Source organism: Phasianus colchicus, chromosome 7 (genome assembly GCF_987193195.1).
Source record: "Phasianus colchicus chromosome 7, bPhaCol1.hap1.1, whole genome shotgun sequence".
Lineage (NCBI taxonomy): Eukaryota > Metazoa > Chordata > Aves > Galliformes > Phasianidae > Phasianus > Phasianus colchicus.
The window spans coordinates 9,313,623-9,328,473 of NC_143442.1; the positions used below are offsets into that span (position 1 = coordinate 9,313,623).

Genomic DNA, 14,851 nt, shown 5'->3' on the forward strand with positions numbered 1-14,851 from the left:
TATTTTTCCTCAAAGCAATCTCTACAGATTAACAACTCTGACAGATTTTTTTAATTTTGAGAAAGGACTTGTGTATCTCTGAAAGATTCATTTAGATTCCATTTGTTTTTGTAACACCTGGATGACATAAATGTGTGTAGTTTGTAGCAGAAGTGTTCTTTGTAAAGCAAATGTTAAACATTTTGCCCACTGCCTCTCTAAATTCCATGGATCTGTCCTTTAGGTCCTCATCCTCATGCACATTCTGTGTATACAATGCACTACTGTTCAAACTTCTCCACTTGCTCTTGTTTTGTGTGTGTTCTGCACTGACAAAATTAATGTATTCTGGAGCAAGATCTTAGGACAAGATATGGCTAGGTCTTAGGACAAAGCATGGCTAGATGCACTAGTAATGCATTTTCTGTTTCCTTCTCAGCAACAGAAGGTGCTTTATTTAGCATACTTCACTCAGGAGAACTGTAAATAGGTCACAGAAAATTGGCTTCCCACTTTGTTTTGGGAAGTATCTTATGATCAAATAAAGAATTCAGTGCAGTTTCTTTACCTAGAAGTGATGTCTATTTTTTGACAGGTCCTTTAAATACAGCAGAAAATACAAACAGCCTTACCGAAAGAAACCGGGATAATAAAATGTTTTGGGACTAATGCTCACATAAGATATTGTACAAAAGGGATCTTTTCATTTTTTCTATTAGTAGCAGTCAGCAGCAGAAGACTGAAAACGCTACTTCATCTGACATGCCTGGGAGCTATAGGGCTGAGACAAGACCTCTGTGGAGCTGGATTGTCCACTCTACAATGACAGTTAAATCCAGCTCTCATTTTCCATTTTTAAATGCTGCTCAAGTCTTCAAATAAATTATAGATTAGCTGATACTTCTGGCAATCTGATTCAGAGCTGCAGACTGCAAAGCTCGGAGCACTTGGTCGTAACTTCAAACACTAGTTCTCTGTCTCCCCAGATCAATGCAGCGTTGGTGGATATGGCAACACAATGCCAAATCCAGGACAGTGCAGTACCTCCTGCCACACGTACTAACAAAAGGAGGTACAGGCTGTGCTAATCTCACTGAGCATGATATTGCAGACTGCAGATATTCTTCTGAACCTCTCCCTAGGCACATTTCCCACATCTCCCAGGCTCTGCAGCACAATCAGCTTGCTGCTTTCCCCTCTCAGCCCTTCTAACCTCCTGCTCTCCTGCACTCTCCTCTCCCCTTGCTTACCATGTTGTGAGCCCAAGCCATGTCCTGGGGATGTATCTTGTAACTCCCCTTCACTCAGGAGCTACTGACACTTGCCCTTCTCCCTCATTAAATCCCTCTTCCTGAAAGCCCTTGAGAACAAAACAGTGAATTAAAGAAATAGTGCATCTCTGAATGAAGAAATAGACCTTGCAGGTTACTGAGTCCTTTCTCCGGTCACCACATCTGAAGGGTTGTGCTTGTCCATTCAGCATCACCTCCTGGGGCACAGACTGCACCTCTTTGCTGTGTGTGCAGCTGGGAACTCTCTGTACCAGGACACCGAGTAATAGCATCATTCTCTTCTCTTCTTACCTTTATATCTAAATGAGCCACTCGGCAATTGTGAAGATACTGCAAGGCTTCCATTGTGTCTCTTATGTAGAAAGCTACTTTTTCCTCCATAAGTTCATCATGGTTCATTAGATAATCTAGGAGACGACCATCATCCATCCTACAAAGAAATCAAACCCCACACCTGAAAGATCACATGACATCTGCAGGAATAGCTAATATTTGACAATAAAACTGCAATGGAAACTTTGTGACCTAAAAATGGAGGAAATACAAATGAGAGATTTGATTATGATTTAATGATATCACGAGGTACTGCAGGGCATGGAAGTGGTATAATGATTAATCTTTGATTAGTCCTCAGTTGTCATCCCTGGCCTTAATAAATTTAGTGACAATCTCAAAGTACACTAAGTTGCTTAAGGACGGATTCTACAGACAGAGGAGATTCCTTTGAAAACAGATCCACTTAATTATTTGGATTCATCTATTCATTTATAGAGATGGTTGCATAATGCAGAAAAAAAAATCACTGATATTTCAGCTAGTGGTGTGTTCTGTGGGAAAGCTAACTCAATAAAAGTTTTCCACCTAGTTTTATTTATCTGTATAAATAAACAAGCAAAGAGTCCAAATATGCTTGATTGGATATATTGTAACAAAGAAGCAGTTTGGATTTTGGTTGCTATTTCCCCTTATAGGGACAAACATAGTCCCAATGAAGCTTTTTTCATCAAGAACTGTTAGAACAATGTAGGCTCCAATCCAGCTGAAGTGCATTTGCTCAGATATACAGAGCAGACTAAACTGCCCAAATAAATCTGATGCTATGTGACAAACTAACTGCTGATACAATTACTGAGCTTCCAGCGTAGAAACTTTTATTTCTACCTCCGAATCTTATTTACTGTAAAGAAAAGGCATTGGAAAGTCAGCAGAAAATGGCTATTTCATTTGACGTCACAGTCAGTAAGAAACAGATGACAAAGTCTTTGCCCTGCTGAAGCACGGGTGAATTTTATCCTTGGTTTTAATAGCACTGTGATTCATACCCAGATGCTTGAATTGTAGCTCCATGTACTTACAGCTCCAGAACTAGGATGTAAGAAGTAGGAGACTCATAGGTATCATGGATAGTGATGTACTGAGGATGCTGTAAGTGCTGTAAGAGAGCTGCCTCATGGGCTGCTTGCTCCTTCTTCTTCATTTTTTTACTGATGAATTTTACAGCAACATCTTTCCGGGTAGCTTTGTGAACGCATTTCTTTACGATGGAGAATCGTCCCCTGGAAAAAAAGAAAAGCAGAATAATGAATGGGATCCATGAATAAATCATGCTCATTTTTCAGTGTGATAACAGACTGATTTTCAAAGTGTTATTTGATTCAGTGCATTTCACAAGGAATCAGACTTATCTCACTGCTCACAACCTTTTCCAACACGGAACTGCTCTCTCACCCTGGCTGTTTAGATTCTTTGGGGATTAGCAAACACGGAGAGCAAACAGAGCACTTTGTGCAGCTGTGCTGATGTCCTCTAACAACATCCCTTGGGTTCAATTTGCTGCCGTTTTTACAGGTTCTGTCTGTTTGTTTCTAACCGTGGATCTCCTCTCTCCAGCTGCTTGAATAATGAACCCAGACTTAAGACAACTAAGAGAAAAGCCTTGTTAAGCAATGACTAAGCAATCATTCTGTCTTGCTGATTCAGGAATACAGTAAAAAATGAGGAGGAAACAGCTGGCATGAAGGCATTTAGGAATCTCATCCAGACCAGTGCTTGGTACCATTCCTGGAAGCAAGAGTACTTAACAAAGCCATGTGCTGCACTTGGCCTCTTTTTTAAGATATCACTATTCTTTCCTACCTTTGCAGCCCCAGAAGCACTTATCCCTGATCTCTGGGTGAAGACCTGGCTGCCTAAACCTGCACTGTTTGCGTGTTTCTTATCAGCATCATGCAGCTCTTGCTCACTGACCACCCCATCAGCACAGGCCATTGGAATGTGCTTTCAGTCTGTCACACTGCCTTCTGCAAACAGCCTCCAAGGTTAAGCACATCCAGAAACAGCAAGCAATCCTGACTTCAGAAGCTCACAATGAGCCACAGATGTCAGAGCAGATACCAGCAGGCGCTGCTGGATCTGGCTGCCCCGTCATTCTGAGGCTGGCATTCACTCATCCATGTTCCAGATCTAATGCTCAAATCACAACTGGTCTTGGGAGACAAGATGTAGTCAGCATTTTAGCCAGTCTGTATTTCAATCAGTGCTTAGAGTGTTCTCTCTAAAAGGAGCAGCAATTTTCAAGCTTACTACAAAAACTGACCTAAATTCCCCGTTAAAGAACAAGTCTCAAGCCATTGTTTAGGTATTTCTCTGCAGTGATAAGCAGGGTTAATATTACCTCCCAATCTCATGCAGCTCTGCATAAGCGAGATCAAAGTTTTCCTTCCACGAAATAGTGGCACCATCAGCAGCAGAGTCTTTGGGAGAAGAAAGCACATTGAAGAAAGTGTAAAGACAAGGCAGACTGCTGTGGACTATGAACTGCATATTTAAGAGTTATGTGAGGATATGTTAATGGGTTGCCCAGAGAGCCCTGGAAGTGCTCAAGGCCAGGTGGGAAGGGGTCCAGGGCAGCCTGAGCTGGTGGGTGGCAATCAGCCCATGGCAGGGAATTGGGGACTAATGGTCTTTAAGGTCCCCTCCAACCCAGCCATTCCGTGATTCTATGATGATGATTTTATGATGTTGATTAAAACCAGAAAAAATTACCACTGAGTGTCCAATTTCACGCTGCTCCACCGCAACTCCATTGTGTCTGACCACCAAAAGCCAGAACTTCCCAGGAGAAGCTGTGGCTAAGTTGACTTTAAATTTGCCCCTGAAATTTTTGGGGGCTGAAAAGGGACCACAGGGACAGTCTCAGGGCACATCTGTGTGCAAATGGGAGGCCACTCACCATACTCTGGAAGCCTCACGAATTCAGATGGGTCACTGGGCAAGCTGATCCCCCAGGGGTTGCTGGCGCTCACACGGAACTGATACTGGCAGCCTGGGGACAGGTCTTCAATGACAAGGTAAGTGTCCAGTGTGGAGGCCACTGACTGCTGCCAGACCTGCGAGCCTGCATTGTGCAGAGGGAGGAAAGGAGCAATGATGGAGACAGAGCACAGAGACTCTCTTCCAATGTGGTGCCCTGGGAAGTTAAACTCCATGGGGTTTTTAAAAGGCAAAACGGAGGCAGATTTAATACTGTTAAACCTTCTGGGGACACGGGAAGCTGCTTGTCGTCACAGCCATCTGGTGAAAGGAGGGAGGAAGGAGATGCCCCTCACTTGACTGATAGCAATGGAAAAACTGCAGGCAAGGGGAAAGATGATCTATCCACAAGCCTGTCCAAGGCTGTGTGCTACCAGTGCTGTCTTTGGTAAGCAAGATAATGCAGGAATGGCAGAATGACCTGCTGACAGCTCTGCTAAGAGAGAAATAATGCAAAAAAGATACTGAGGAGGTAGAAAGCAAATCCCAGGAGAAGCTGAAGAAGGGGATTCATGCAAAGTGCTTGCAGGAGACCTGGTGGATATCATGAAACCTGGAGCTGCTGGAGATTAATACTAATATTACAAGAAGTAATATACAAAATATACAAAAAGTTAATGAGTGTGCTTTGTCTTTTCACTGCCAGGAGACATTTATCAAAAGGGCTTGATAGATGCCATGGTGGCAGAATGCAAATTATTAAAGTACACTTTGGTGGTGGAATATAGTTTAGCTTAACACATTTCACTTGCCTTAAATGCACAGAGAAATCAGAAAAGACGAATGTATGAGAAGCTGGGCTGGATGATAGAAGAGCTTGTTTTGGCCTTCTGCTTTGGGATCTGTGAGTAACAGATAATCGTACCCCAGTGCTGGCAATGATGCTCTTGGAACCTACTGTCTCACAGAGCAGAATTACTTTGTTTTCATTTTCTCAGCCAGTGAGCACACCTCAAGGCTCTTACCTTCTTCTCTGTACTCCACTGTGTAGCCAGAAATGGTGCAATTGCCTGTACTGGATGGAGGCAGCCAACGAAGGATCACAGAGGTGCAGCTTCTCTCCTGAGCAATGGGACGATTAGGGGCTGCTGGAACACCTTGGGGAGAGAAAGCAAGCACAGAGTCCAGCATCATGTCAACCAGCCCTAGTGCTTTATCCTGAAGATGAGGTAAACACTGTCTGCAAAGGCCGGGTACACTACCTTGCACTTTGATTGTGGCTGAGGTTGATGCTGTTCCATGCTCATTAGTTGCCACACAGGTGTAAATGCCACTGTCCTGAGGCATCACATTGCAAATCTTCAGCATGAGCTCCCCAGAGTCACTGCAGATGCAAGAAACCCACGTTACAAATTGCTGCTTTGCTTCCTAATGCTTTTTATCCCTGTTTCTCTTCTGCCTCATTACAAGGACATATGCACACAGATCTTGTTAACTCATTTGAAGGAACACCCCCCAGACATGTGGTTCCAAATGCAACTCCTGCATTCATCAGGATTATGTCACTAATGAAATCTCTGAGCAGAATGGTCCCACTGGGCCCAGAAGAGCAAATCTATCTGTTGTGATTTCAGTTGAGGTGGGGAAGCAAGCAAAGTGTAAGAGCTGAACATTTTCTAGCTTTCCAGAGCCAGACACTGAGACCCCACATCTCCAGAAAGATTTTCCCAGGCACAGCTTTTTGACTTTGGGAGGAGCTGTGTGGAGCCTCTGTAGTCTGTGAGACTTCAGACCCCTGAAGCAAGCCATGTCCAGAAGAGTGGACACTTCACAGCAGCTGGGGAAAATAAATGTCACTTCTTGGTGACATTCCCACTTCTTGGGAAACAATCAGCCTTTGGGCCGATCTGAGCAAATAAACAGATCTACACAATCTGGTGAGTTTGCAGCAGGTTTGCAGATAGTCAGCTCTTCAACACTCACTTTAAGGGAGTTGGCCTGAATTAAAAGATTTTGCTTGTGTAACTACTCTAGCTGTGCTGGAGACTCAGCTTAGAGCCAGTAATAAATTCTCTTAATGGCAAAACTAGACTGGTTCTTGACTGCGTAAGCCACTGGAAACTGCAATAGGAAATGGCTGCCGGTGTAACTGCATGGACGCTGCGGCCTTGGCTGGTCTGACTGTGCTGGTTAAGGGACAGAAGAAAAACATTGCCTTCCCCCGCAATCCGGACACAGATGCCAGCAAGATTTGTATGACAGACGCCAAGCTGCAAGGCCTCTCTTTGGCAGGCAGCGGCCGCACGGAAAAACAAGCAAGAGGAGAGAGAAAGCCAGTGCTGATAGTGCACAGCGAGGGACTGCACAGGCGAGAGACTGATGTAAAACAGAGCCTCACACAGAAATATCCTACATCCCAACCCCAGCCAGAGGCCTGAAGATAAGGCAGTAGCAATCTACTGAGTGATGGCTAAAAAGACAATTTTAAGTGTCCTGGGGTGCTTCATGAGGCTCAATGAAGAAAGCTCTTGATTAGATATCCTTTTTTCCTTTTATATTCTTCTTCTTCTTTTTTTTTTTTTTAAATGTAAAAAAATCTCTCAGCATTCATTTTTCACTTTCACGGACTTTGTGCTCCCTGGCTTCATCTCAGCCCGAGCCAGCAGTGCTGAAAAACGCACATGAAAGATTGCCTCCTGGAGACTTCCCTTTCCATTTGGCCCAAATACCTTACATAAGCTGCAGAGAAGCATCCAGCAGTAGGCTGTTACCTGACCTGAATTCAACTCCAGAACTTTTTAGTTTGTCCCCGTCTGCTGTAAATCTGGGCCAGGAACATCCAGACAAGCATCCTTCTGTCCAAGCATGGCCAGATGTGGCCTTTCCAGAGGCACATGGAGGCTCTTTAAGGAAGGGCTCAAAGTGGAACAGCTTAGGAAGGGCTCAGGAATGCTGCATTAGTTACTACCTCAGCCTCTGAGATGAGAAAACTCCCAGCCATGTGGGTACATATCAATGAAGAATATTGCGAGCTGATGAGAGCTTTCTCTGCTCCTCTCCTGTTCCTATCAAAGGTGAGCACGGCATCAAACTCAACCATCAGAAACGCAGAGGCAATGTTAGCCAATATGTTGAAAATGTTAATTGCTTCTGACTTCCAACAGGCTCAAAGGCCTTGGCCTCCTGGGACATAGCATAACATAAAGCTCAGCTCTGCCAACACTGCACTTGGTGGAGATGCCCTGCATCAGCTTGGAAAACTACAGAGCTACCTGAACTCTCACATTTGACCCTTTCTAGCTGACGTGCAGCTCAGTGATGTGCCAACACACCATGTCAACCTCAATTAATTGCATCTCTAATGAGCTTTGTCTCCTGGCTAGTGCCATATTTGAGGGCAGCATGACCACTATTTGATGGAATCCAGAGGCAGGACCTTACCAGGATGATACCGTGTATGTGGCCGTGCTGTTATCATTGTCAAGAATGTTTTGATCTGGTCCTTTCCAGGTTATCGTTGGTTTGGGCCGGCCGCAGACTTTGCACTGCAGCATCACTGTGTCACCAAGCAGGCAGGTGATATCCACCAACGGCACAAGGAACTCTGGAGCCACTGAAGAAAAACATGGGGGAACACCTTTTAATGTACAGGAGAGGACGTTGTCCCTGTAACTCTGAAAAATGCATGATAGGACCAATTATGGGAGGTTCTTGTAGGAGAGTGATAGGTAAGGGTTAAGTGCTGTAGATCTGAGCATCCTGGAATTGGTACCAAACTCTACCCTCAGGGAGGCAGGCAACAGGGACAGGCTGTGCTGGCTCTGAGTTCTGGCAAGACAGCAAGGCTGGGTGCAAGTGTGTGTATTGGAGGGGCAGGTTTGGGGACAGTGCATCATTTCAGACTCTCTGAGCCCATCAGCAAGCAGGGACTGCTTCCTCTGCCCAGTGATGGAGAGCTGCCTTTGCTGTGACTGCTGATGTGGGGAAAGCATGGGGCTCCCTGGTAATAGATCCCAGCTGCTGGCTCAACCCTCCAGGCAAGTCAGTGCACAGCTGTCTTTAACTCACCTTCTTGAATGAAATTGGGGTTGATTATCTGAAAAATACAAAGAAATAGTACATATAAAGAAATTATTATTTTTCTGGACCATTACAAAGAGACATTTGGTTTCACAAGGTAACATGGTGAGGCTGACCAGAACTGCAGACACACTGACCAGTGGTATGAACAGTCTCTAACAACTGGCAAACACAGCAATCTCTGGTGACAACTGAGCAAACCTGTGCATGGTTGGAAAAGAAAATGAAAGCTACAGTTTTTGCAAGGCTGTTATGCATACTTTGTGTCAGCTACATCATAGGTAGCAGGCACAACAGTAGGGCTGAGGGAGGTGGATCGTGCTTTCTCCTTGCTTAGGTGATGCTCAAACCATTGACTGTTATCCATCTGGATGTGATTTGTGCCCCGTGTGCCCAGCTCCAGACCCACCTGCAGCACCATGCACCTGGGCACCTCACCTGTGTGTTGGCCACTAACCAGCCCTGGGGAGCTCCTGCTCAGCTTCAGGGGAAAAAAAAGGTAAAGGGCTAAAACAAAAATACAAGCCTCTTTTCCTATCAGTTCTGCAACATCCCATGGCTTATCGTGAGTAAGATGTTACTTGAGTCAAAAGGCTGATGGAAACTTTCTAATTGGTACCTTAGGATTGGATGACTCAGAGTTATTTTGTCTAACTAGTTAATTGATCAAGTTAGCAAAGACTTGAAAAGCCAGCATCTCACCATGGCCTATATTCATCAATTACATCATGCTAATCCTGGAAGAAAAGGTGGGGGATAACAAAGACGACAGCACCAAGTTCTCACATGCAACTCTACTCTCTATTCTCAAATCTAACCATGTAGTGGTGCACCATTGTTTAAGTTTTTGCTTAGTTTTAGCCTCATTAGCAGGTATAAATATCAAGCAGAATAAATACCACTGTGGTTTATTTCACCTCAAATTTCTTTGTTACTATCTGTTCCAGAGCAGGTTTGGAAGTTGCCAATAAAGCAGTGACCTAATTCATGGTTTGCTAAAGCTGATAGGAGTTTTTGCAGTGGGCCAGAAAAGAGGCCACAAAGCAGAAGCAGCAAGCCTTCAAACACGCAGATGCATTTTCAAGATGCATGTTTATTTTGGGAAGTTAAAAATAGTCTTCCAAGGTGAGTGGCTTGGGGTGACATCAAGGAGGTACTGGAGTACATTCAGATTACATTCAGATCTGTTTCAGCATCACAGCCCTTCTTCATAGCTCTTGATAACTAGAACTGGTACCAGCACTGAGACCTCAAGCTCCATTTACCCCATCAATATCAGAACAGTAGGGCACAATACGGACTCGTTGCTCACACAGGGGCATTATTTTCCATGGAAACATACTTTCCATCCAGCACTGAGATTTCAAGCATTCAGTCCCAGCATCCTGGAAGGCACCCCTCCCTCCCTTTTGCATCCCTAGAGAGGACTTTGAGAACTATTTCTATAGTCCTCATACAACCAGCACACTAATGGCCTCCTGTGTGCCATCTATCACCCCTGCTGTGAGCCCTTCTCCTGGAACTGTTTCACAGTGGGGACCAGGACCCCATGGGCAAAAAAGAAAACACGGTGTAAGAGGGCACTGGATGAAGAAAAACATCTTTCCACCTGGGGGGAGGGAAAGGGGAGACAGCACTCCTGATTAAGTTACAGCATTCACATGGCACTACAAAGGAAGAAAAAGCGGTGTCTCTAGATGGAGATATCCATCTAAGAACCATCACTTGCCACTTGTCCCTAAATGAGACCATCTATTTATCAGATTAGTAGCCTGCAGCATCAGCTCATTTGCACATAAATCTTCATTTCTGGAATACAGATACATTTCCTGCAGCAATCTCCTGCCTTGCCTGCAGCATGCACTAAATTCCCTTATTACTCACTGAATTCTGTCCTGTAGGATTAGAGACTAGGAGAAATAAATGCTCTTAAAACTTTACATTAATTTCATAGTTCTAAAGTAACCATTAGAAGATACAGCTACAGTGATATATAAATTACAGATATATCTATAAGTAAATAATGCTATATTTTAAATAATTTTCAAGGCACGATCGTTTATAATAATTGCCTTACCAATGTGCTTTTTTTCCCCCACTGCCTTAACAATGCAATATCACAGAAGAAAAATTACTGCTCTTAGATGACACTGGAAGAGTCTTGGGGTAATATTTAGATTTCCTTTGATAAAACTTCAGCTGTTAATTGATAAAATGCTGCCTAACAACACCCCACAGCCGTATCTCAGCTTTCACCTCCTGTAAGCTTAGACAAAATTAAAGCTTTTAGGCAAGAGGATGCCATATGCCTCCAAAATGATCAAATGCATCACTTATTTTTTCCCCACTTTTCCTGATCCGAAAGGCTGGGCTGCCAACCAAACCCTTCATAACAGGATTCATGCTTCAGCTAAACAGCAGAGGGCATGTTTACTCCAAGGCAAGCAGCTCAGCATTTTGTAAACACTTCATGGCACTTCTTGTTTGCTGAGTTAAAATAAAATATTGACTCATTTGCTCGTGCTGGTAGCAGTCAGCAGCATACACCATTCTCCTTCTCTTAAAATAAAAAAAACAACACAAAACCAACAAATTAATGAGTCTCAGAAAAAATAATAATGACATGAGCTATAGGAGAACTAAACCAACTGCAATTTGTACAGAAGTCTCTCCCTGACTCGGTCAACTTTTACTGTGGGGATTCTGGAGGGACACAAGCTTTCCCTCCATGAAAAAAATCACAAATTTCTTGACAAGAAGAACAAATAAGGATCATCCTACATGTGGATAGGTGTCACAAAGGGAAAACTAACTTAAAATGGTATTTGATGAAACGGTTTAAGAAATGAATGGCATCAGGCCTTTCAACCCCTTTGGTGGGGAGCCACCCATCAGCACAGATGGGCTCAGCTGACTTTGAGACTGACATAAGAGATGTTGACCATGTCATACAGAATCATAGGTTTGAGTTGGAAGGGATCTTTGAAGATCATCTGGTGCAGCTCCCTGCAATGAACAGGAGAACTGCGTCAAAGGCCTCACTAAAGTCCAGACAGATGACATCAAGTGACTCTTTCTTTGTCCATTGATGCAGTTACACCATCACAGAAAGCTGCTAGGTTGGTCGGGCAGGATTTGCCCATGGTGAAGCTCATGCTGGTTATCCTGTATCACCTCCCTCTCTTTCATGTGCCTTAGCATAGCTTCCAGGAGGATCTGCTCCATGATCTTCCCTGACACAGAGGTGAGGCTAGCAGGCTGGTAGTTTCCCAGGTCAGCCTTTCCACCTCTCTTAAAAATAGGTGTGGCATTGCCTTTTTACCAGCCACCAAGGACTCCACCTGAATGCCATGTCTTTTCAAATATCATTGAGAGAGGCACATGCATCCATCCTCTTCCCCGTGACAGGCTCCTTCTGTGGAGCTGCTAGCTGTGGGGTGTCTCTGGTTTTGAAGGCTACTGTGTGTTCCAGGCACTAAGTTATATAGCACTCTACCATCTACCTGCAGATGAAGCAGATCACTACTTCCTCTTTCAAAAGCTGAACTGCAGTAGCACTGCTGCCAGCAGACTTGGCACCTAATGAGCCACCTGCCCTCTGTTTCAGCATCCCTGCCCTGTAAGGGCAGCAGGACAGGAGCATGGCTGCTCTGAGCAAAGAGAGAGAACTTTGTGGGACCTGCACAGGTGGCTTGTGACCTCCCCAGCAATATTGAAACCTCACAGGGTGTTACAACACAGAGCTGTATGACATTCATGTCTGTGTCCAGGACCCCAGCCGTGGGTGCGGAGCTGTAGGCTGATTCACAGGGACACGCACCTTCTTCCCAGAAAAGGAACTGCCTGTTCCTGTGCAATTAGCTTATAGACACGCAAATGGACTGTCTGATCTGCTTTAAATATAGGTTACTCCTATCTCTCACATGGCTACAGCTGCTCTGTGAATGTCTGCTCCTACGCTCCACGTGCCCAACAGGCCCGCTTGCACCTTCTGTTTTCTGAAACAATAGGAACTATATTTCATTTCCATTCATATTCATTTTCATTGCATATTAACAAACTCAGAGAACAGAAACAGCCAACAACAGATACAGTTCCTATTCCTAATTACAATGAATGGAAAGTTCTCCAGGGCCAGCATGTCCCTGTGTAGGCAAAAATACAGCAACAGCATTTTAGTGCTTTGAAAACAGCCACACAGTTCCAGCTTCCTGCTCTCACCGTATGTGTTCTCCACATTTCTTTCTTTCTGTATTTCCCCGTCAAACAAAGCAAAGTGCTTCAATAACCTGGAATCTGCTGAACAGGTATGTTTTACAGAGAGCAAGCAAAAGTGGAAGTGAAAGGGACTTCATGATATGACTAGCTTTCTCGCTTCTCACACAGGGAATAGGCTGGAGGTAAAACACACTGATATTTCTAAGTAATTAATATGGCTGCTTTGTATTCAGAGGTAGGTCTCTTTATTCTAGCACCAGGTGCATGTTTTCATGTATTACAGGAAGACATCAGCATGTCAGGGATGATAGGCTATAAAAGAGGCCAGATGACCCACCCAAGACTGCAGTAATAGTGACCAACACCTTCATGACCTGGGCAGGGCTGCGTGCACCTCTGAACGGCGGTGGTTGGGGCAGGACAGAGCTCTGCATCAGCATTCCCACTGCCCATAGAAGTGTCACAAGGCAAGCCAGGTGTGGAGTATGGAGAGCTGACTGTACGCAAACAGCTTGAGGCCATAGGTACCCTCTACTGATAATTTTAAGACATCTGAGCTTCTCCTCCTATTCAGCAAAATCAAAACACAGAAACCCTCTGCAAAAGGAACAGTGATCCTCACCCAGCTCTATACGTCACCTCGCTACCTATCTTAGCTGATTTTTTTTGCTCACAGAACAATTTATGCACAGTAAATGTGCACTGCCTCACAACAAATAACATATGCTTCCAGTTGTTACCTGCGATTGGCAGAATGCTATTTGAAAGCACAAGGATACTCTTGAGAATAATGCAGCTTTAGTGGTAAGCACCGTTCAGTCTCAAGCATGTTAGCTGGGTCAAAGGCTTTCCATTAGTAAACATCCCCTTTGCAAAGATGTATTAATTGACACAAACACAATTAAAACAGAAGAGAGCCTTCAGGTTAAAAGCTTAGGTGGTGCATCCCCAAACTCTTTTCTATTCCTCCTCCAGGAGGAAGATCAGCTTTCTTCTGTGGGATGTTTGTAGTACAATCTGGCTAAGAGCATCCTGCAGATGTGATATCCCTGTTTGCCAATGACTTGCCCTACTATCTCTACAAAATCACAAAGGTCTCATGGAACCTTCTCCTCGCCTTTAAGCCTTGGTATAATGTACACAAGTGCTTAGTGTGGTCACTGTATAAAGACAAATGGGCTCTGCAACATTTTAATTGAGAAGAACCAGTTCTCATGACTTAAAGCTCCTTCTGGCTCTTGATAAGGTGTGTTTCAGTCACTCCACTAGAATCAATGGCTTCATGCTGGAAAAAATTAGTGTAAGGCATCACAAACTGGGTCTGCATTAGTCTGTAATACAAGCATATTAAAGCAACTAATTTTACCAAACTCTTTCAGTATCTTTAAAGAAATGCAGTTTCCCATTATTTATTGACATCATCTGCTAGGAGAAAAAATAAACTTTATCATTTCTGATCTAGACGATTTAAAGCACTTGCTGTGGTGCAACATTTGCTCCAGTAATTCACAACGTGGGTCTGACTAGCAGCTCAGCACGTGCTGTCAAGACAACAAGTGTTTTTAATACAGAAATACTACATTTCTTGGTAGTTGACATGCAAGTGCTATCACTGCATTGGACAAGGTCTTAGATGGGAAGCAGTGACTGCGGGCAGCCTCCAGCTCAGCAAGAACTTGTTCCTCAACTTCCTCCATTGCTGCTATCACAAAGGCAGCTCAAACTCCAGTTCACTGCCTGGTAAAACCAGAACTGGTGCTTTGTGTGACTCATATTTAATTGGCAGGTATGTCCGTGAGAGATGCAGACCCACCAGCTCCCCTTTCAGCAAAGGTATTTCAAAACAGGCACATGTTAATGGAAATAATAATGACAAAGATGATTGTCTCTACCTCCATGCTAGTATTGGGGTCAAGGTCATCACACTCTGATTCCTCTGAGCTGTTTGTCTCCTTGTTTGGCAGCATGAAGAGGAAGAAAGAGAACAAGAGATTAGTGGAGAGATTGGTTAGACAGGGCAGAGCAGCACA

At 44.1% G+C, this 14,851-nt stretch overlaps 1 protein-coding gene across 8 annotated transcripts in view; it reads right to left on the bottom strand.

The window, feature by feature from the left end:
• The window catches only part of KALRN (kalirin RhoGEF kinase), a 447,706-nt gene that overhangs the window by 1,469 nt on the left and 431,386 nt on the right, over nt 1-14,851 (bottom strand). For all 8 annotated transcript variants that reach the window (XM_031590658.2, XM_090143646.1, XM_090143648.1 and 5 more), the window contains 9 exons: nt 14,714-14,773; nt 8,592-8,619; nt 7,965-8,136; nt 5,786-5,907; nt 5,549-5,680; nt 4,504-4,668; nt 3,946-4,024; nt 2,627-2,827; nt 1,563-1,701 (listed from right to left, as the gene is read on the bottom strand). In XM_031590658.2, coding sequence (XP_031446518.2) covers nt 1,563-1,701; nt 2,627-2,827; nt 3,946-4,024; nt 4,504-4,668; nt 5,549-5,680; nt 5,786-5,907; nt 7,965-8,136; nt 8,592-8,619; nt 14,714-14,773 — 1,098 coding nt within the window. The remainder of the gene's footprint in view (nt 1-1,562; nt 1,702-2,626; nt 2,828-3,945; nt 4,025-4,503; nt 4,669-5,548; nt 5,681-5,785; nt 5,908-7,964; nt 8,137-8,591; nt 8,620-14,713; nt 14,774-14,851) is intronic.